The following is a 21,435-nucleotide window of genomic DNA, read 5'->3' as shown; positions in this document are numbered from 1 at the left end:
CCCCCTCCCCCTCCCCCTCCTCCTCCTCTGATGAACGTGCCCTGGATTGCTCAGGCTGAACCGGCCCTGCTCGTTTCTGAGCGACTTAGGCGCACGTTGCCAGGTGCACATCTCCAAGCTGCCAGCAAGTTCCCTCTTTCCCATGGAAGGCCACTTCTCACTGGTGTGACCCACAGAGCTGTACAATCTAAAGAAGGCCTGCGGTCTCGAGGTGGAAAAGTCTTTTGTGCTTAATTTTACTCCTTCCCACCAAAAGGTGCTAACTGAAGTGGGTCATTCCAGAACCATCTTCTGCATGCTGGCTGTGTGCCTGCACAGGAGGGACATGGCCCTGCCCTCCAGGAGCCTTTGGCTGTGACATTTGGAGGTAAGCTCCCTGAGGGAGGAGACAGATCATTGTTTGAGGTGCTGTAGAATTTGCTGGGGTGCAAGGGGGAGGTAGGGCTCCCCCTAGGGTGGGGGGCAGGAAAGGTAGCATGGAAGATGGGCAGGATCGGTACTTACTAAGCACTCAGATGTTTGCTAGATGAATGAGTGAACAAGTAGTGATCTTGGGAGGAGAGATTACCCACAGGGACATAATATCAGCCAGAAGTATTTAGTGGGCATTTGGAGGGGACACTTTCTGTATCCCCAGCACCGTAGTAAATGATTCAGAAGAGAAGAGGGGTGGATATCTGATTCCCACAGTGAAGGTATTGGGAGGAGAAAGGATGGTGGCCTCCATGGAGAGTGAGGGCAATGAGGCCGAGCCACAGCTCTGCTTCTCAGTGTCATGGCATTCAGAGGAGAGGGGTCTGCTGCTGGCATCACCAGAGAAGATACGTGGGGTGGGTGGGGCTGGGCTGTGAGTTGGGAGCAGGGACAGCATTCTAGGCCGGAGCAATGTCTGGAGGTTGGAATGAGCATGGCCTCGCAGAGGGCTGAGGATCTTGACCTCTTTGGAGCCAAGGGTCTGTTGTGGAGGTGAGAAGTCATGTGGGATTAGGTAGGTTGAGGCCTAGTGGAGGCGGTTCCCCAAGAGGATGACTCCTTTAGCCACCAGTTGGCTGAAGTTGGAGGCTGGCACATCCTGCCCACAGGCTCCCCAGTGGGGCGTGGGTGGCTCGGTCGCTTCTGGCAAGTCCTGGCTCGCGCGGGGAGCCTGCAGGTGTCCCCCGCGTCCTTCACTTCCAGGCCCTCCTTCTGGGTCTCCTCTTTGGCTCTGGGGGCTGGGGTACAGAGAGAGCCTAGGCTGCAGGCCATGGTGCTTTTCAAGTGTTACCAGGGCTTCCTAGGAAGCCTGGCCCCCCTCTGCCCTTGGTAGGCTCTGGGAACACGACAGCGGGTTTGGCCCCAGCAGGCCTGAGGGCTGCAGCCTGAACCTCTGAGGGCTCCTGGGGCCAGGCTGGGAGGACAAACTGCTGATTTCAGGAACTGGGCCCTGCATCTGCCTCATCCCTGAGGCAGGAGCTCTGTTAACTGTCAGCAGTACGTGCAGTTAGAGCTCAGATCTCCCCGGCTGAAGCCAGGCTGGGGCTGGCCTGTACTGCACTCTCTGTGGGCACAAGGAGCCTTGGAGGAGAAGGATATTTTGGAGATGAAGAGGACATAAATATCTTGCTGTAAAATGTTCTGCGAATGTTAGCCCTAAAGAGTTGGCACGTGACTAGTATTTGCCGTCTCCTTCAGAGAAGGCTCTCCCTGCAGGGTCCTCTCAGACTCAAGCACTGTGGACACAGCACATCACATGAGAACATCTCCATGTGCATCAGTATTTTGTCTGGAAAGCCATCCGTGTGGAATGGTGTGTACTTTTCCCATCCTTTTAGACCAATTTTGTAGGTAACATATTTAGAAGATGCTGCTGCCCCCTGTTCATGGATTCCATAAAGCCTTATTTGGCACCTGCCACGATCCAGGCCCTGGGCTGAGTCCTGGGGTCCCAAAATGAGTGCACAGTCTTGGGACCCCAGAGCCAACATTTTTAGTGGCGGGCAGTCATGGGTGGTTGGGTGGGTGCCGTGAGTGGAAGTAACTGTCACCTTGCCCCTCTCAGCAGCAGTGGTCCATTCCTTGTGTTCTCCAGCCACCTCCCACATACACAGGTCTGGATGGACTTCTCTGCATGGCAGCCTTGCTGTGGGTGTGTCAGCCTTATCACTATTCCACAACACTTGGACATAGCTCCCAGCAGGCTGGTGGCTTACCTTCATTTCACTAAAGTTTCTAAATAGAACCATTAATTCATTCTTTCAAGCAAACTAGTATTTGTTGAACCATGACCAAGCATTAGGGCACTAGCCTCCCCTGTGCTATGTTCCATCTGTTCTCTACTCTGCAACCAGGGTAGCCCATCCAGAAAAGCAATCCTGTGCAACTCCCTGCCCCAGGTAGGAAGCTTCACTTTTCTGCATCAGCTTCAAAGTAAAGCCGCACTCTTTAGCATGCCTAAGACTTGAGCATGTGCTGGCAGCTGCTGGACACCTGGCCCTTCCTAAGAAGCTCTGCCCTGGGCTCCAGCCAAGCAGAGCCCCCCCAGGCTCCCATCCACCAAGAGCTGTCTCCCTGCCTGGGAGGGTAGGGGCTGAGGGCGGTGGTCTTTTCTCCAGCCTGACCTCCATTTCTTTCCCGGGGAGCCCCTCCTCCGGGCAACCTTCCCTGGTCCTCCCTGGCAGGCCTAGGCACCCTTCCTTCATGCCTGCCTAGCATGCTGTACCATTTGCTTCTCCCTCTAGGCTGTGAACTCCCTAGGGGCAAAGATGTGATTCTTTCCTGGGAATCTGATACTTAGCACAGTGCTTGACACACTAAATGATTGTTGATTGAATGTACAAGTGAATCAGAGAAAGGATAAAGTTTGATGCTGGGTAATAAGATATGCCCTGCTCATAAGAAGCTTATAAACAAATATTTGGAATTAAAATATGTATGCAAATAGCCATAATACTGAACAGAAATCATTATTTCAGTAAACACCTACAGAGCACCCACTATGTGCCAGATCCTATTCTAGGCCTTGAGGGTACAGCATGAATAAACAGACAGAAGTGACTTTTACATCTGGCAAATGCTGTGAGGATGTGGAAGAGGGCCCTCCCTCCTGAGCGGGTGGACTGCGCTGTGTCAGCGGTGGCTCCAGGAGAGCAGTGACTTTTGCCGCCCCTTGTACCCCATGCATGGGTGTGTACACGCTGCTAAGTCATGGAGCTGTGTGCCCATAAGCTCTGTGCTATGGTCTGTGTACTCTCTGTGGGAATGTTAACCCACAACAAGAAGTTTGGCAATGAAAACCGGTGATAGCAGCTAGCATTTATTGCACACTTGCTCTGTGCCAGGCATCTACTCTGCTTTACATGGGTGCTCTCAGTCCTCTCTACTGCCTCTGCGATTGTGAGCTCCACTTTACAGGTGGGGCAACTGAGGCTCGGGTGGTTTGATGGTGCTAGCAGTGGGTGGAGCTGGGATTTGGGCCCAAGCACCTGCTCTCTAGAACTGCTCTCCTGCCTCTGCTCTCAGCCTCCTGGGAGCTCCTTATAGAAGAGAGGTATTCCTTTTCAGTGACTGCCACGTACTTAAATGCCTCTGCTTCGGCGTGAGGAAGTAGTGTGCTGTCTGGGTTCAAGCCTGGTGCCAGCGTTTCTTGGTGTGTGACCCTGAGGACTCAGGGAAGAGGAGTAACCTGCTCAGTGTCCTAGGCACAAACATGGCATTGCTAGTTCCTACTTCCCAGGATGGTTGTGAGAATTATAGATAACACCCGCAGCGTCAGGGTCCGAATGGCTCTGAGCCCGAATGGTCTCAAAACGTCACCTCTTCATGCGTGAACGTCGCACCCGTGGAGACAGGCGAAGACAGGCGAACCAGGTGGCCTTTCACCCGGTCCGTGCAGGCTTGCCCCTCCCCTGCCTAAATGCCATCGTTCTAGATGCCAGGTAGCGAGCCACTCAGCTCTGGCCTTGAGAGACTCGAACACTCAAGATGTTTTGCTGTCAAGCTTTTTCTCTGAAGATAGATTTTTATTTTCTGTCTGGATTTCAGTGATGTCAAAGTAACTTGTGTAAGCCCTGTAGGAGAAAACATTTTCCATTTCTACTCAGTAACAAATAGAAATGCATGATTTTAGAACTGGAGAAGTCTTGAGCGCTCAGTTAGCCTGTGGTGGCCTGGCTGCACTGAGACACCTCTATACCATACCAATGTGTGGGTGCGTACAGTGGGCCTGGTGCTGAGGGACCCAGGCACGGAGTTGGGGCAGAGGCGCTTGTGTCCTGTGGCAGAGGGTTTTCTTTTTTTTTTTTTTTTTTTTTTGCGGTACGGGGGCCTCAGTAAATTGTATGCTGATGGGACTGATTTTCAGAGTAGGAAAGGTTGATAATTCAGGAGAAGAAGGGAATAATGCAAAGTTCGTGAACAGGAAAGAAAATGTGATCTGGAACACAGGTAGAGGGATTGATGTCAGCTAGGAGCATACATAGTATGTTTAATAGGAGGGAAGGTAGAGTATATGGGAAAACATTCAGGAAAATCAGAGGGTTTGGTAGGAGGATATGGAAACTCTTCTGACTACCTCTATTTTGCCATTGAAATAACAAGCAAGTTCTATCAACTGCAGGCTCAGTGGCCATGGCTCACGGGCCCAGCCGCTCTGCAGCATGTGGGGTCTTCCCAGACCGGGGCACGAACCCATGTCCCCTGCATCGGCAGGCGGACTCTCAACCACTGCGCCACCAGGGAAGCCCAGGGTTTTCTTTTTTAACAGGAGTCAGGAAGGTTCAACCAGGGAGCTGGGGGAGGGGCGGGACGCTGTGGAAGCAGCAAACTGGGGAGGGGGTAGACATGGTGGAAGCGGGGTGCTCCCTGGAGGAAGTGCTATTTATTCCCACTTTTCCAATCTGATGATTTCCACACTAGGTCTTTTGGCTTTTTACCCCGGGGGTTCACCTATTTCAGAAACCTCTCTAACCATCCCTGCCTCCTTTCACTGTTAGAGTTTCTGCCAAACGCGGCTTGGTCTTCAACGAGCCCTTACTTAACAGAGCCGGAACTTATCTCACCGTCAGGGTTGGCGGCAGCCCTTAGAGCGAGGAGGTGCCACTCATGCAGCACCTACTGGAGCATGAGGGGGAATAAGAGGGGGCAGCGACCTGGTCACCAGGCAGCCGTATGCTCAGGCTGCTTCCCGGACGCTTGGCTGAAGCATCAGTGTGTGCACGTACACTCATGCCAGGGAGACTGGGCGCTCCAGGGCAGGGTCTTCTGGGCGGTGGCTCACAGGTGGGGCATGTGCTGTGCTCAGGAACAAGTCCCCAGGCGTTGCTGGGCCTTTATCCTGACATCTGAGCAACGTGTGCCGAGAGGGCAGAGCACGGTGAGCCTGGCTGACCAGTCTTGAGGAGGAGTTCAGGTCTAAGATAACTTTGATTAGTAAACACATCCTTCCTCTGTACGTTATTATCTGTTCTGCTTTGAGTTAGATCTGAGAACTGGAATTTCTCACTTTCCATTTCATCCATTTTTCAGCTTGTCATTTTGAACATTTAGATTAAAGATGGATAATGCAGTTATTTTTAACATTGTTGACGTTTGGGATTTGTGCTTTAAAACTCTCGAACAGCAAGGGCGATGAGCCACAATTTCTTCTCCCTCCTACTTGATGAATACAAATCCCAGGAACAGGGGCAGGGCTGGTAAGTGTTGGCGGTGAGATCTGAAAACCAGGAGTTGGGACTGAGTGAGGCCCGAAGCAGTGACCGGACTAGTTTGGGTCAGCACACAGGTCAGGCTCAAGGTGGCTGGAAACTGAGGCTGTACATAAACAGCAGCGGCAGCAGGCCAGCAAGGAGCCTTGATGTCTAACCCTCTTGGGGCCCTGCCAGGTAAACTGCATTACCCTGCTTCGAGAACGGGGAGCCCGGTGAGGTCAGGTTCAGGGGAGCACTGAGGTGAGGCGATCCTAGACCTTCTGTTCCAGTGCAGGACGAATTGGGAGCCCAGATGGTGGGTGAGCTGGAAGGTAGGTTGGAGAACTGGAAGTGGAATCCTGTAGAAACGAGGACTGCCAGAGCACAGTTTGAGAGCAAGGCCCAGAGTTCATGGTTCTCCAAGGATACGCCCTACTCCTTGGTCCTTTCAAGCACATCACAGATTTTACAACCTTAAGATCGATTGTGACCCCTCGTTTGGAAAGGGAGGTTCAGAGTAGGGGTTGGGATGGATTGAAGAAGGGTGCCTGAGACGGGAGGCCCTGCTGGTGTGTATGGATATGGCCTCTGCTGTGCACTCCGCAGGGAATGCGGGTGGGGAAGTAGTGGCACTGAAAGGCCCGGTCCTGGAGCCCTCTCGGCCTGCCTGGACATGGCGGGATGTGGAGATAAACTGACTGGGAACTGGAATTTGGCTGAAAGCCGTGCAAGTGCGGTGAAGGAACTGTGAGACTCTCCTGCTGGTTTGTGCTTTTGGCAGAAGTGTTAGTTGCTCACTTGTCATCTGTGGTGGAGTTAATATCTGATGATGTGCTGAGAGGTGATCCTTTTTAGCTTTTGTGGGGAGAGCTCAAGGGACTCACTGGATTAAGAACTCAATAAACAAAGGATCGTGACTTACTTCATTGCCTGTGCCTCTAGCTGGGCACTCAGCAACTTCTCAGTCCCCTCCTGTCTACATGGAACAGAATCTCTGCTCCCAGCATCGTTCGGGCATTGAGAAGATACTACAGGGTGCCCTCTGTGTGCCTGGCATGGTGGATGGAGAAGAATAAAGGCACAGTCCTTGCCCTCAAAACCCGTACGTTACCACATTTTGCATGTGACAGCAGACATCGCGGCAAAAGTAACAGGGAGGAAGAGCTGCTGGGGAGGGGGTACCTTCACGGAGGAGGTGGCATCGCATATAGCTCATGCTCTGTGGGCCTCGACATGCTGCCTCAAGCCTTCAGAAAGTGTCCTTGCCCCAGAGGTCCCTCGGCTCTTACCTCAAACATCGTTTCCTCCAGGCAGCCCTGATCTCCTGGAGTGTTCCTTCCAGGACTTGCCACCGTCTGTAACTATTACTTGACCGAAGTCCCACAAAGGCAGGGATGATGACAGTTTGTTCACCATTGCACCCCTAGTCCCTTGCATAGTCCTTGGCACACAGTAGGTGTTCACCCCGTATTTGTGAGTGGCAAGAGGGTGTTGCCAGACCCTCAAAAACTGAGTTCTGAGTGCTCCGGGAGGTAGCCAGCCAGCTACCTGGAATTGTGAAGGTCCCTTGGAGGTCACTTAATCCTGTCCCCTCTCTTCATTTTGTGTCTGGAAGGACAAGATGAAGAAATGGCCAGGTCTTGTCAAGTGATGGCTGCTGCCCTAGGCTAAGAGCACATCTGACTGGGAAGAAACCCACCCTATGCTGTGAACTTACCAGTGCATACGTCCTCACAGAATTCACCGTACAGCTGAAGGGATAGAAACGCAGGCAAAGAGATCTGGTCATTTCTTTCAGGGCAGGGCCAGCTCTTTGCTGCTCCCCTCGTCAGAGGGCGTAGAGGGAAGGTGGCCTCATCAGAGAGGGCCAGGGACTGATGGCCACCTCTTCAGGCTTGTCTTTCATCCTTATCTTTCAGGCTGATTGAGAAGCTCCTGGAGCCTCTGGGCATACTGTAGCAGCTTTGGACAGAATGTTGGTCTCTGACTCTGTGCACATGCCTGGAGGGGCACCACCAGCGGCTTTTCTTTCTTGTCCGGTCAGCTCGGCACAGCTGGCTCACTCTTGGACCTGCCTCTCCAGGGTGTAGAGGGAGCAGCTCTGGTGCTTGGGACTTCAGAGTCACAGGTTAAAGAGCATGAGCATTCTGAGAGTAAAATCAAGGTCATCTTTGTCAAGCGGTCTTAGTAGTTTACAGGTTTGGGGGTCCCGGCATGAACCTCACCGACACCAAGAGGAATCGGGGATTCAGGAGTGGGGCTCATATACTGCCTCACAGTCTTGAACTCTGTGGCCTTTCCTGGAACCTGCAGGGCTGGTTGGAAACATACACATCACCTGATATGGACCTGTTAAGTCTTCATTCTACATGCTCTCTATTCTCAGCCTGAGGAAGGTTCCAGAAGGTGGGGTCTGCCTCCTTTTGGCTGCATGATTATGGGTGACTTTGCCTCTTCAAACCTGTTTCCTATTCTGTAAAATCCTCCTGCCTGGGATCATCACAGGATTAAATGAGGTTGCATGTAGAGCTGTGAGCACCCTTCCTGGCAAAGTGTAGTTGTGCTCTATTATGATGCTGCCACTGATGGAAAAACTCTGTGTGTGGCGCCTGTTCCCAAGAGGTTTGCAGTCCAGCTGGGGCAGGGAGGCTAACATGCACAGTTGTGACCCATGTGGAACAAGCTACGACTGCGGGGCATGGGGACAGTGTTTGGAAGGGCCCTCGTGGCCCCCAGGTGGACCAGCCAGCAGGACCCCATGGTGGGGAATTGGTGTCGCCTGTCTGCTACTGCAGGCGATCCAGGCCCGCCCTCTTGGTGGTCCGGCAGGGATGGCAGGTGGTGTCAGGGTAGCCTCTGTGGGGAAGACCAGCTGAGCCTTAGCAGAGGGCTGAAACTGGGGCAGATAGGACGGGACTCATTCAGCACCACCTCCTTCTCCATTTCTTTCCCTGCTTTTGGCACCTAATCCCTCCCCCTTTCTAATATTATGGCTTTTGTGAGCATGTGTTCTTGTAAACTCTGTACCCTTGCTTCACTTGCAGCTATTTTAAATTCGCATCAAGGCATCCTGTGCCCTGCCGTTCTGTTTCTTTTTCTCCTCTCTGCCGCGTGTGAGGTCTGTTCCATTGCGGTGTCTACACAGTCCTGCACTTCCTTCTTGCTGCCACACTGGGGTGCCCCCCACATTCACCCATGCATTCCCCAAGGAGGAGACCCCTACGTGCCCTGTGACCCGAGCCAACATATCTATGGGCATAAAACTCCGGAGCCATATGGCTGGGTCCTCCTAGGGCATGTGTATGCTTAGTGACTTAATTACTGCCTGGCTATCACAGGCTTGCCCCAGGCTGGTTTCCGCCATTGTATTCAGAAGGGGTCCTGTGTGCCCAGCTCCGCCCCACACTTGTCATTTCCCGCTCTCTACAGTGTGCCAGTCTGTACAGGTAAAGAGCTACCTTGCTGCTCTCATGGGCAGTCCCACGAGCGTGAGCATCTCGCTCAGGCCTTTAGCCCCATGGACTTCCACTTCTCTCTGAAGTTACCACTTCATACCTTTGCCTTTCTTCCCCGGGGGCCTCTCTTTCATGTTGATATGTAGGATTTCCTGGGATATTCCAGATTTTAGTCCCTTGTCAATTTGGACAATTTAGACAGATTAGTAGACAGTATTTGAATCTGTTAACGTTGTCCATGTTATTGGTTTCTGAACAGAAATCCATAATTTTTGAAGTAATAAAATTTATTTGGACACGCACACACGCGCACACACGCACACACACACACACACACACACACACACGAATGTGTGTGTGCGTAACTTTATGGCTTTTACTTTTGAAATTTTGTTTAAGGAATCCTGCCCTGCCCTAAGTCACAAAGATATTTGCCTGCATTTTCTTCGAGTCGCTTTATGGTTTTACCTTTCACATTTTTATTGAGTGCCTGACAAGACCCAGTGAGTGGAAGGCAGTTGAGAAAGAACGATGAAGAAAGACAAAGGTGCATACTTTTGCGGCACCATCGGAAGGTGCGTGGGGTTAGTGTCCTGTGTGCTGCGGGCCCTGGTCTGCCCAGGCCCAGGACGGTGGGCAGTGAGGCCGTCTGGGGGCGGCATGAGCAGAGGGGCTGGCTGGGGGAGGGCAGGGTGGTCTGGGCCGCAGGCCTAGGAGCACCCTCTGTGTTGTGCATCAAGTCAGCATTGAGACAGCCGGAAGCTCACTGGGGTTCCTGGGGACATCCAGAGTCCACAGGGATTCTTTGTGATGTTGAGATGAGCCACTGGAGGGAAGAGGGTCATGCCTCAGGGCCAAGGCAGCACGGGGTGGGAGAGCGCGAGCTTTGGGGTGCTCTTGCCCAGTTCCCTTCTCACTTGGGCCACTGGTTTCACCCTGGGACTTCGGTTGTAATCACGCAATTTGTCTGCGAGATGGGCTCGATGGTCACCGACCAAAGAGAGGGGTAAAAGGAATAACATGGAAGATGTATGTGAGGTGACCCTCTAGGTTCTCTGACCTGAGCCCGCAGTTCACACAGGTAATGGTAACTGAGCTGGCACTGGGGGCCAGCAGGTGGGAGGAGCTGCACGTCCGCATTCGCACTCCCTCTCATCCACCTGGGATCCCAGGGGTCCCACTGACCTGCGGAAATCCTCCAGCTTTCCTGTTGCCTCTGGCCACTGTGTTCCACAGAATGGAGTTGGCCAAGGTAAGTAGGCTGTAAAGTCAGAGAAGCGAACATTCTCCAACGTCCTTGTGAAAGGCAGTTCCAGACTGTTTACACCCAGAGGATAAATGAAGAACTGGTGCGACCTGTTTGAACAGTCCTTCCCAGCACCCCTGTAATTATAAACCCGCTGGTTTTTAGGCAGAGCCCACTGTCTCTGCTCTGATTCCTGATTACGCAGTTTCTGCCAGGGGATGTCTGCAACTCCAGCCCCAGACTCGTCTTAGCTGACTGAAACCAAGGCTTGTGTGACGCTGGATTCTCAGGGCCTGGGGCAGAGGAAAGCCAGAGGAATGATGAGAGCCAGACTCACGGGCAGCTGGGAGGACGGCGGGCGGCAAGGGGCCCCTGGGCCCAGGTGAAGGGCACTGAGGGTAGAAAGGGGTAGAGCGACCCAGATTCCCCGGAGGACGGCAGGACCCGTCGGGCTCCTGGTAAGCCCAAGGCAGGCCTTTTGGTGACTGGGTGGAGGGAGGCGGGAGACTGGTTTCTGGAGGACTCTGGAAAGGGGGAGGACTCCGCTCTCTCCACCTGATAGGTCCAGCCTGCAGGAACTCCCCCCTCCGCCCCCAGCCCTGAGGTGCCTGGGAGTTGGGATCCTGCTACCTCTGTGCCGCCCCCGTGTGCCACCTGGAGGACAGCGCAGTTCCTTTTTCCTGCTTTCCTGCTCTCCTCCCCACTGCTGTGCCCCAGAGTCAGCAGGCTACTCATACCTCCCCTCCAGGGGCTTCACCTTCCTGAACCCCACCATTCCCTGAGCACAGCGCCCTTTCGGATGAAGGCCTGACCCTCAAGATTTTTCACCATCTGACTGACCCCACCTCGCACACCACTTGCTGTACCCAGCGCCCGGCTAAGTCTCTAGTCACCCCCCTGCATTCTGTGGTCCACGTTCTGTTCCTGATGGACTTCTCCCAGAGCCAGATCTCCATGCTGTCACACCTTCTTCATCTTGCCAACATTGTCTCTGCCGGGAATCATTTCCCTCACCTCACCTTTAATCCGTCCACTTGTCCTTGAAAATTCAGTCTGGTTGTTGCCTCTAGTATACCTGCCCCACCCCTCACCCTTCTTTCGGCCAGGTGGGTTCCTGAGGGGAGAGTAGGGGTATCCCCCGCTTGCACCCAGACACTTGCATGTTAAACATCTGTCTTTAGCACCTTGGTATCTGAGGGGGTGGGTCTGAATTTAGAGGAAGTTAGGAACATAGATGGCTTCAGACCTAGTTTTTAAAATGGGCATTTTATGAACAAATCAATTGATAATAAGGATTGGAAGAAAGCTTGTTTATTTTCCATTCCTACCTAAAGTTTTCTGTCATTTGGCCATCTCAAAACAAGCTAGTATTTTGAGAAGCAAGAGAGAAGCTTTTTAATTACAAAACTGATAGAGCAGAAATAGCTAACCATGTATGTCCTGACTTTAATGTATTATCAGTTTATCATATATTTGAAATTAATTTTTCTTGCATTTTACAAAACAGTCATTATACCTCAATTTTTAAAACGAGAACACACTCTACCGAAGAAGACACATGGATGGCAAATAGGAACAAGAAAAATGCCCAGTATCATTAGACACTAAGAAAATGCAAATTAAAATTACAATGAGATGTTGCTACATACTAAATGGCTAAAATAATTTTTTTTTAAAACCTGATGATACCAAGTGCTAGTGAGAATGCAGAGCAATTAAAACTCTCATACACTGCTGATGGGAATGCAAAGTGGTACAGCCACTTTGTCTTATAAAGTTAGACATACACTTACCATATAGCAATTCCACTTCTAGGTATTTACCCAAGAGAAATGAAGACATATGTCCACACAAAGACCTGTAGGAAATGTTGATATCTTCTTTATTTATAATTGCCCCAAACCAGAAACAACCCAAATGTCCTTAAACAGGATGAAAGGGTAAACAAATTGTGGTGTGTCCATACGGTAGAATACAACTTAGCAATAAAATGGAGTGAACTACTGATATAGGCAACAACGTGGATCAGTCTCGAAAGCACTGTGGTAAGTGACAGAGCCCGTCACAAAAGCCAGGCTGCATACGGTGTGATGCCACTTATCCTGGACATCGTGAAAATGGGACAGAAATCAGATTAGTGGTTGCCAGGGGCTGTGTGGGGAGAAGATTGACTGAAAGAGGGTGCAAGGGAACTCTGTGGGGAGGTAGAAGTATTCTTTACCTTGATATGGTGATGGTTATACACAGTATACAGTCATCTGAACTCATCTAAGTTTATACCTGTAAAGGGTGTTTTTTATTTTATGTTGACTGTCTTATTTTAGAAACACACAGTGGCTGTGCTCTTAGGATGACCGTCAGCGCCCTGCTCAGGGAGTGGGAAAGCCACATTGATCTGCTGCTGATGAATGTCCCCGTGTGTGGACTGAAGTGATGGTCTGTCACAAACCCATATGTAGCCTTTCATTGAGCAAAGGACAGCAGGACCGATGTTGCTGGAGCATCTCAGTGCCTATTGTCATGAGCACTCCCCTTTCCCCTTGGCCCCAGCATTTAAACCTAAAACACGTGCTTCCAGGAACAACCTTCATATTCCTTTCTGCTTTTCAGATTTCAAGAGTTGTCATTTAAATATGAACAGTATCTATTTGTGGTGAGGTGGTTGGATCTAGAGTCCGTCATACAGAGTGAAGTAAGTCAGAAAGAGAAAAATAAATACCGTATGTTAACACATATATATATGGAATCTAAACAAAAAAAAAATGGCTCTGAAGAACCTAGAGGCAGGGCAGGAATAAAGATGCAGACATAGAGAATGGACTTGAGGACACGGGGAGGGGGAAGGGTAAGCTGGGACGAAGTGAGAGAGTACCACGGACATATATATACTACCAAATGTAAAATAGATAGCTAGTGGGAAGCAGCCGCATAGCACAGGGAGATCAGCTCGGTGCTCTGTGACCACCTAGAGGGGTGGGATAGGGAGGGTGGGAGGGAGACGCAAGAGGGAGGAGATATGGGGATATATGTATATGTATAGCTGATTCACTTTGTTATAAAGCAGAAACTAACACACCATTGTAAAGCAATTATACTCCAGTAAAGATGTTAAATAAATAAATAAAACAAATAAATAAATAAATAAGAACAGTATCTATGGTATGTGTTGATGGGCTGTACCAATGTGTACCTTGTTAAGAAATATCCTTTTCTTTTCCCTAAATCTTTTTACAAGGGTTTTGAAAATCAGAGAGGTGGGCAGGTTTCTGGAGAGCCAACATATTTTAATATTGATTGCCAGTTTGAATATTATTGGTAACAGTGGGATGAAAACCAGATCTACATCGTGGTTTCCTGTCGGCTGTCAAGTCTGTATTGAGCTGTGATTGTCTTAGCTATTCTCGCCACCAGCTCAGCAAAACTGAGTTGTGTTTTGTTGGTTATTTTTTTCATCCTGCTGTAAATTTCAAAATGACAGCAAGGCCCTATTTTAAGGGAAGTGAACATGTGATGTCACTTCTAATTGGTTGTGAAACGCTTGCTTTCTCCTTCCTAAAAAGGGGCTGCTGAAGGATGGAGTTGAAAACTCAGGTTCACCTTCTGTGTTTTGGTGAGCTGCTGACCTGCTGTCATTGCTGGGGGTAGCAGCCAGGCCACGCCTGGGCGGGAGGGGTCTGCGGAGGAAATGATGACTGATCGTGGGGCCTGAGAGCTGTTTGTGCACTTCAGCAAGACTGCTGGAAATCATACCAGGCCTCTGGAGAAGCCAGCCCACGCTACCTGCCTTCCAGGGATCCTCGCTGTTCCCCAGGATTCTGGTTCCCATGGGAGTGGGGTCATCTCAACCTGTCCAGAGCTCTGGCCTCAGGGACAGCCCTTCCTGGAGGGACCCCAGTCCCCTTTTCTCCCGATGCCCATCTCCATGTGTTCTGTCTCTTTGCAAGGTCTTCCTGCCCCTCCACTGCAGCCTCTTCTTCACCTGGCTAACTCAGCACAAGATGGGAGGGACTCGGGCAGTTTGAACTGTTCATAAGTCAGAGTTAAACAGGCTACGTGGCAGAGAGAGGACTGTACCCTTTTCTGTAGAACTGGGAACTAGTCCTCCATGTTCTCCAGGAGCTTCCAGATTGACTCTAAATGGAGGTGAAATATGAGAGTGATTAGCCAGGTAGAGACGTTTAGAAACGGAAAAACTGACAAAAAGGTGACTACAGTTTTTGAAGACAGTTGGGAGGAAAGGTTTGAAAATACAGTCGATCATTTTTCTGTCATATTTCCTCCAAGTGCTCCAGTATCAGCTACATGGTATCCTTTCTAATCAGCAGGTCAATGAATGGAACATATGGAACACTTTGATTTTTCACTTCAAATTAGCCACTAATATTTTCTCAATTACTCTTTTATTATTTATAATTTAGATAAGCTAACTCTTCTCTCATATGTGAGATAAAGTAATCAAGCCTCAACTTGGCTCTCATCAAAGCAGATAAGAGTGTGAGCTTTGCCATCGAGACTCCTACCTGGAACCATTTGAAACCCTGCTTTCAGCTGCAGCCCAGCCTCTAGGACTGCGACTATGGGATCTTAGAAAACAGTGGAACTTCCCTGAGCCTTGGTTTCCTCATCTTAAGATGGGGACAGTTATTCCTACTCATTAGGGCAGTGGCAGTTTTGGGGGTGTAAAACACCTACTGTGGTGCCTGGCATGTGCTCAGAAAGTGGGAAATAGTGTTTGTTGCTCTAATTGGGAAGTAATAATAATCTAGCATGTGATGACATCTCAGCAGTAGGCACCTGAAACCTGCTTATTCCAGTAATGCTCAAAAGGCCTTTAGCCAAGAGTCTATAATGTTAATTATAAAATTATTTTAATCTGAGTTACTAAAAAATTATTATTCTGTTTTTGTTGTCTATGATCTTTCTAGTTAGACATTACCCACTCTGGGAAGCTGCATGAGATGCCCTCTGGGTGCCCTCAGCCCCTCGCTTCCCTCCATCAGAGCCCTTCCCACTCTGGCCTGTCTCCCTCCCTGACCCATGGGTCAGAGCGTGGACGCCGGCTGCATGGACATTGAGAAGCTCCGAATCACTGTTTTGCATGTTTCTGCTAGTGATAAAAACAGGGAGCTCGTTGTCTAGCAACGCAGGGTGCCTTTGAAACAGGAGGGGGGCATGAGCGCCCAAGCGCCGGGCTGGCGTGGAAGCCGTTTCTGCAGCCGCGGCCCCAGGCCTCACAGCGTGGCTCTGTTTCCTAGGTCGGGAACTACAAGCGGACCGTGAAGAGGATCGAGGATGGCCACCGCCTGTGCAGCGACCTCATGAACTGCCTGCACGAGAGGGCGCGCATCGAGAAGGCGTATGCGCAGCAGCTCACCGAGTGGGCCCGGCGCTGGAGGCAGCTTGTGGACAAGGGTAGGGAGGCCGCCACTCGGGGCGTCTCAGCCCCAGGTGCCCAGGGCAAATCGTCGACCCTTTCTGAGCCAGTTTCCTCTCTTGGAAGATCGGGGCAGGAGTTTGTCTCACAGTTTCGAGGGGGCTGTGATTCGTCACCCAGCAGCATAGGCTGCATGAGCTTTCCTCCCCTTTCCTGGGGACACAGGACTCCTGTCCTCGAACAGCATCCAAGACTCCTGTGGCAGTCCTTGTCGTCCGGAGGACGTGCTGCGCTTGCCGAGTTAACAAAGAACAGCTCCTTCAGGGCCCAGACTTGAGTAGGCTCCTGTCCAGTCAAAGGCCTTGCTGCTCAGCACCGTGGTTTCTGACACTCAGGCTGTTTATTTGTAAGCTTGGCCAAGTAGCAAGTCAGATAAGACTAGATGGTGACATCTGGCAGGCTTTGTAATATTGAATTTTAACAGGAATAACTACAGGTGTCGTATGATGCAGGTTTTGCCTCCCCTCCCTCCCTAGCAAAAACTCAGAAGATTCTAGAGCTTAGTGACAGTGCTGCTGTGGATATGGATTGTGCTCAGAATGCACTTCCCAGCAGTAGAGGGGGAGCTTGATTGATTACAGGATTTCCTGGGACAGAAGTGGGTTAGCGGGGGTTTCTCAGGGTATGTTTTGGGGCAGACTCTTCTACCATGACTGACTGTCCTCAGGGGAGCCGACCAGGGGAAACCAGGCTGGGGCGAGGGGCCGCCAGGCGACTTCAGTTGGTCTAGACCAGCTGCCGGTGTTTCACCTGTTGCTGAAACGGGTTTTCTGTGGAGCTTAGCACAGTGCCATGGTAGAGATTGGGGGCCAGGGAGTGGGGTAGCCATGCTTGGGTGAGGAGTGACTGGGGATGAGCCAGCTCCTTCAGGAAACGGTAGCTGTTGTTATTTTATTTCCACCTGCCTGAATCCCCTCTCTCAGGATCCAGCTGTCAGCGCCATCCATTCTGTTTATTCAGAACCTGAGGTTCATAAAGCACTCTTGCCCGCTCACTTTGTGGATCCTGCCACAAGACCTAGGCAGGACAGGGAGCTGTTGGTTTTGTAGACATGAGGGATTAGAGGTTCAGAGGCGCTAATGTTCTACGTTTATTCATGCACGCGTGCGCACACTCACCCACTCGCACACGCTCACCCACACACCGTGCCTCTCTGTGTCATTACCCGGCTCCAACAGTCATTGACCCCTGGGAGCGCCTTGAGGGCAGGCGCTGGGTCTTCCCATTTCCGTCCTCAGCTTCTGTCATAGCCCATCTCTCCCTCCATCACCTCACGCCACACCCTCAACAAAATGACGGGCCGGATTAGGAGTTTTCTTCCTGAGAACAGTGAATGGGGTGACCCAGGCAACCCCACGCTGCTATCTAGAGAATTCTGTCTGGGCCAGAGTAGATTCCTGTCTCCTCCTCTCCTTCCCCAGGACAGGGCTTCCATTCTGCTGAGGAGACTGTCCTTCATTTGACAAGCAGTTCCCAGGGTCCTGCTCTGCATGGAATGAATGGGCCTTGGCAGAATGTGTGGTCCAGTGGAGGGGGAGCCAGGGGGCCAGCAGGAGCCCGCGCAGGTGGGCTCAGAGTGGCCTGGCAGAGAGGTCAGCTCATTTCAGAAGGCCCTCCTTCTCTAGCCAACCTGAAGCAAATCAAAACTTCCAAGATGAGGAAACTTGAGTTTTTCAAGAGCTCAGTGACTTTACAGAAAGGAAATGTGTGTAATCCCCCAGTTTCCCCAACAAAAGAACAGATCCAGCTTCAGTTCCTTATTCTTTTCTTCATCCCAGGAACTGAAAAAGGAACGGCACTGAGAGAAAAATATCTGAAACGACCAAAAGGAAACCTCCCAGCCGGGCAGCCAGCCTGCCGGCCTCAAACCCCATCCCAACAGCTGAGGGAGGTTAACAGAGGAAATCCCCTCCCCCAGGGCCTGTCTGGGCCCCCGCAGTGCCGTGTAACCCACCAGCTTCTCTCCTGTGCCAGGGCCTCAGTACGGGACGGTGGAGAAGGCCTGGGTGGCCGTCATGTCCGAGGCAGAGAAGGTGAGCGAGCTGCACCTGGAGGTGAAGGCCTCGCTGATGAATGAGGACTTCGAGAAGATCAAGAACTGGCAGAAGGAGGCCTTCCACAAGCAAATGATGGGAGGCTTCAAGGAGACCAAAGAAGCCGAAGATGGCTTTCGGAAGGCACAGAAGCCCTGGGCCAAGAAGCTGAAAGAGGTGCATCCCTCCTGTAGGCCCCTGCCTGGCCCCCGCAGCCTGCTTCTCGCTGGCCAGGCCTCCCACCTGCAGCGCCCCCTCCTGCATTCCCAGGGGTTCCTGCCTCAGCTTTAGGCACAGAATGCTGCATGCAGCTGGTAGACAAAGACCCACGCCCAGGCCTGAAGCCTGTGGTGCCTAACGTTTACCCATGTTCAAGACGCTGAGTGCTTTATGTGCCTCCTTTACATAATCCGTATCAACCCATTTCCCAGTCTTGGAAACGGGGTGAGAACCACACACGGCGCAGAGCTCAAAACCCAAACTCTCTCTTTCTCTTTTTTTTTTTTCCCCAATAACTCCATGTCATGAACCTTCTGGTTTATCAAGAATATTAAATCGATGCAAACTATTACATTTAGAATGGATAAACACCAAGCTCCTACTGTATAGCAGAGGGAACTATATCCAATCTCCTGGGGTAAACCATAATGGAAAAGAATATTAAAAAAAATAACGTGTATCTGTGTAAAACTGAGTCACTTTGCTGTACAGCAGCGATTGGAACAACATTGTAAATCAACTCTACTTCAAAAAAAAGGTTAAAAAAAAAATTAAATCCACAGTTGCCAAAGGTTATCTGAGGTTAAACTATGGTAGAATAGTGCTTCTTAAATTTAAGCAAGCTTGCTAAAACCCAGATTCCCAGGCCCCACCTCCAGATATAATGATTCAGTAGGTCCAAAGTGGGGCCTATGGGACTTCCCTGGTGGTCCAGTGGTTAGGACTCCGTGCTTACATTGATGAGGACCTGGGTTCGATCCCTGGTCGGGGAACTAAGATCCCGCATGCCACGTGGCGCCGCCAAAAAAAAAAAACAGAAGCGGGGCCTATTAATGCTCAGTTCTAATAATCTCCCAAGTGATGCCACGCCCACTGGTCTAAGGACTACATTTTGAATAGCACAGTTTTAGAAGACCTCTTGGTAGCACTCAGGAGCTAGTAATTAATATCCTAGATGGAAAACTCTAGCTCTTAACTGCTAACAACGCCTCCCACAACCCTGGGAAATTGTCTGTTACAGAGACTTAAAAGTCCATTTGGACTAGTAAAAAGGATAATTTTAAATTGTTCTTTCTCTTGTGTGGGTTTTTCTCTCAAATTTGCAATGATACTGCTCTTCGTTTTTGTAAAAGTAGCAAATGGAAACCATTGAGTCTCACCCAGCCTTGGCTTGCTGGAGGCTGTCATACCTACCCCCCAGCCTTTTAGCACGTGAGGACCTGCAGCCTGGTCCGCCCAGGCTCAGGGTGGACATGCCACTTCCTTCCAACCCCACTCCCTCCACTGGCTTTTCTCAGGAGCTGCACCGCCTTCCTCCTTCTCAGAATCACCCGGAACAGACCTCTGTCTTCAGGTTGTAACAACAGGCTTTCCTTCTCTGCTCTGTGCCTTGGCTTTTGCCACGTCTCCTTTCTCTTCCTTCTTGTCTCTGGTCCCATTTGTAATGACACTATCCCCCTCATGAGGCAGTGGTTACAAACCCATCTTTCTTCTCTAGAATGAAATCTGTGACTTTGGCTCAAGTAAGAAGTGTCTATTAAATTACATATATACACACACATACACACACATCCATATCTATATATACACGTGTGTGCATGTGGAATGTGCCCATAACCCTGCCTCCCAACATTACACTCCTCTTGCGTTAGGCTTCCAGCTGCCTGCCGGCGCTTGACTCAGAGCCACAGCTCCGTCACATTTTTGCTCCATGTCATGTGCGTGGTTTTCTCTAACCGTTCCATGTACTGCTCTACCAGCCCAGACCCACCCAGTGCACCTGCCTCTCCTCCCGGCTTTATTCTCCTCCTTGGCATTTGCCACCTTCTAATTTACTCTGTACTTGAACTGTTTCTTGGGGTTGCCTCTCCCAGCTAGACGGTAAGCTCCATGAGAGCCCAGGTTCTTTGACCGGCACTGTACCCCTACTGCCTACATGTTTTCTGACAGCAAAGCGGGCACTCCGTCAGTAGTTGGTGAATGAACTCCTCTGTCTTACTTGTTTTAATTATACTGAACATACAGCTTTGTACCTGCTGTTTCCTCTCCTCTTGAGAGCGCAAGCACTTCCCACAGTCTGTGTAACCTCTAGCAAGGATTTTGAACTTTAAACGTGGTGTTCAGGAACTCATTCTCCCTGTAGGTAGAAGCAGCAAAGAAAGCCTACCATGCAGCGTGCAAAGAGGAGAAGCTGGCAATTTCACGAGAAACCAACAGCAAAGCGGATCCATCCCTCAACCCTGAACAGCTTAAGAAATTGCAAGACAAAGTAGAAAAATGCAAGCAAGATGTTCTTAAGGTAAATTGTGCACTTCTCTTTACATATTGAGAGCACATGCCTCACCCGTTCACGTATCTGGCACGCAGTGTACCTTTGTCACTGCTTGGTCGGATGCTCGGACAGACAGACGGCTGCATCAATGAAACACATTCCTGCCCTCAAGGTTACGCCTTACCTTACCACAGCCATTAGTGCCCGCCTCAGGACCAGGGCAGACCGGAGTTCTGGGCAGGCAGGGGCAACGGGTGACTACTGTGCGTGGGGGACAGGGCAGTGGGGCAGCGGGAGGGAAGAGCTTGTGCAGGACACGAGCTGTGGATGTCAACAGCGGGGAGCTGATGGGTGCGCTGGTTCGGAGGGTTATGAGGACCAGACGGCCTGCGGCCTTGCCACGCAGGCCAAGTAAGGCATTTGGGGCGTTGCGGCAGGGAGCCACCGGGAGGAGGTTCGAGAGCCTGGGAGGGGAGGGCCGACGTGAGCAAGGCTCTGGGCCTGTGCCCTGGGCTCCCAGCTTGGCCCCCAGCCCCACCCTCCTCCTTTGCTCTGTTCTAAGGGCTGGGCGGCCGGAGGCTGCCCCTGTCAAGGGCCTGCCCTGCTGCAGTGTTCACGGAAGAGAGTCCCAGCCTGGATTTGGAGAAAGAGGTGACGTTAGAGAGGAGGTGCTCTTCAGGAATAGGTCGTGACCCCGAAAGGGAAGCAGGAGTCCTGAGCTGATGTGTTACTACCTGCCCACCTTTTCGGGCCTCAGATGAGCATCACTGAGCCCCAGGGAATTAGGTGGTGACATCTCTGTTTTGTGGCGTAGGAAACGGAGGAACCTCGGAGAGGTTCAGTCCGGTGCCACCCAGTGATGTGAGCATGGGAGAGCCCGTGCCCTCTCCAGCACTCCTCATTGCTATGTCCTCACATAGCGGGGAGGGCGGGAGAGGGGAGTTCATTGCTCAGAGCGAGTGTCAGAATCCCTCGGGGCGAGTCCCTCCACCCCCGCGCCTGTCTCTAAGACTGGGCCCGTGCCAGGAATCGGGGGCTGTGGAGCAGCCTGGGGACCTCCTCCGTGGGACCAGGTGAGGAGCCTGGGGCCACCTGCTGAATGTGGGGGGCACC

The 21,435-nt window shown here is 51.2% G+C and overlaps 1 protein-coding gene across 2 annotated transcripts in view; it reads left to right on the top strand.

Moving 5' to 3' along the window:
* The window catches only part of PACSIN2 (protein kinase C and casein kinase substrate in neurons 2), a 42,042-nt gene that overhangs the window by 3,207 nt on the left and 17,400 nt on the right, over positions 1-21,435 (top strand). For both annotated transcript variants that reach the window (XM_028484866.1, XM_028484867.2), the window contains exons 2-4: positions 15,620-15,776; positions 17,773-18,008; positions 20,194-20,349. In XM_028484866.1, coding sequence (XP_028340667.1) covers positions 15,620-15,776; positions 17,773-18,008; positions 20,194-20,349 — 549 coding nt within the window. The remainder of the gene's footprint in view (positions 1-15,619; positions 15,777-17,772; positions 18,009-20,193; positions 20,350-21,435) is intronic.

The sequence above is a fragment of the Physeter macrocephalus genome, unplaced genomic scaffold (assembly GCF_002837175.3).
Source record: "Physeter macrocephalus isolate SW-GA unplaced genomic scaffold, ASM283717v5 random_259, whole genome shotgun sequence".
NCBI classification, from domain to species: Eukaryota; Metazoa; Chordata; class Mammalia; order Artiodactyla; family Physeteridae; genus Physeter; species Physeter macrocephalus.
This window is presented reverse-complemented; position numbering and strand designations above follow the sequence as displayed.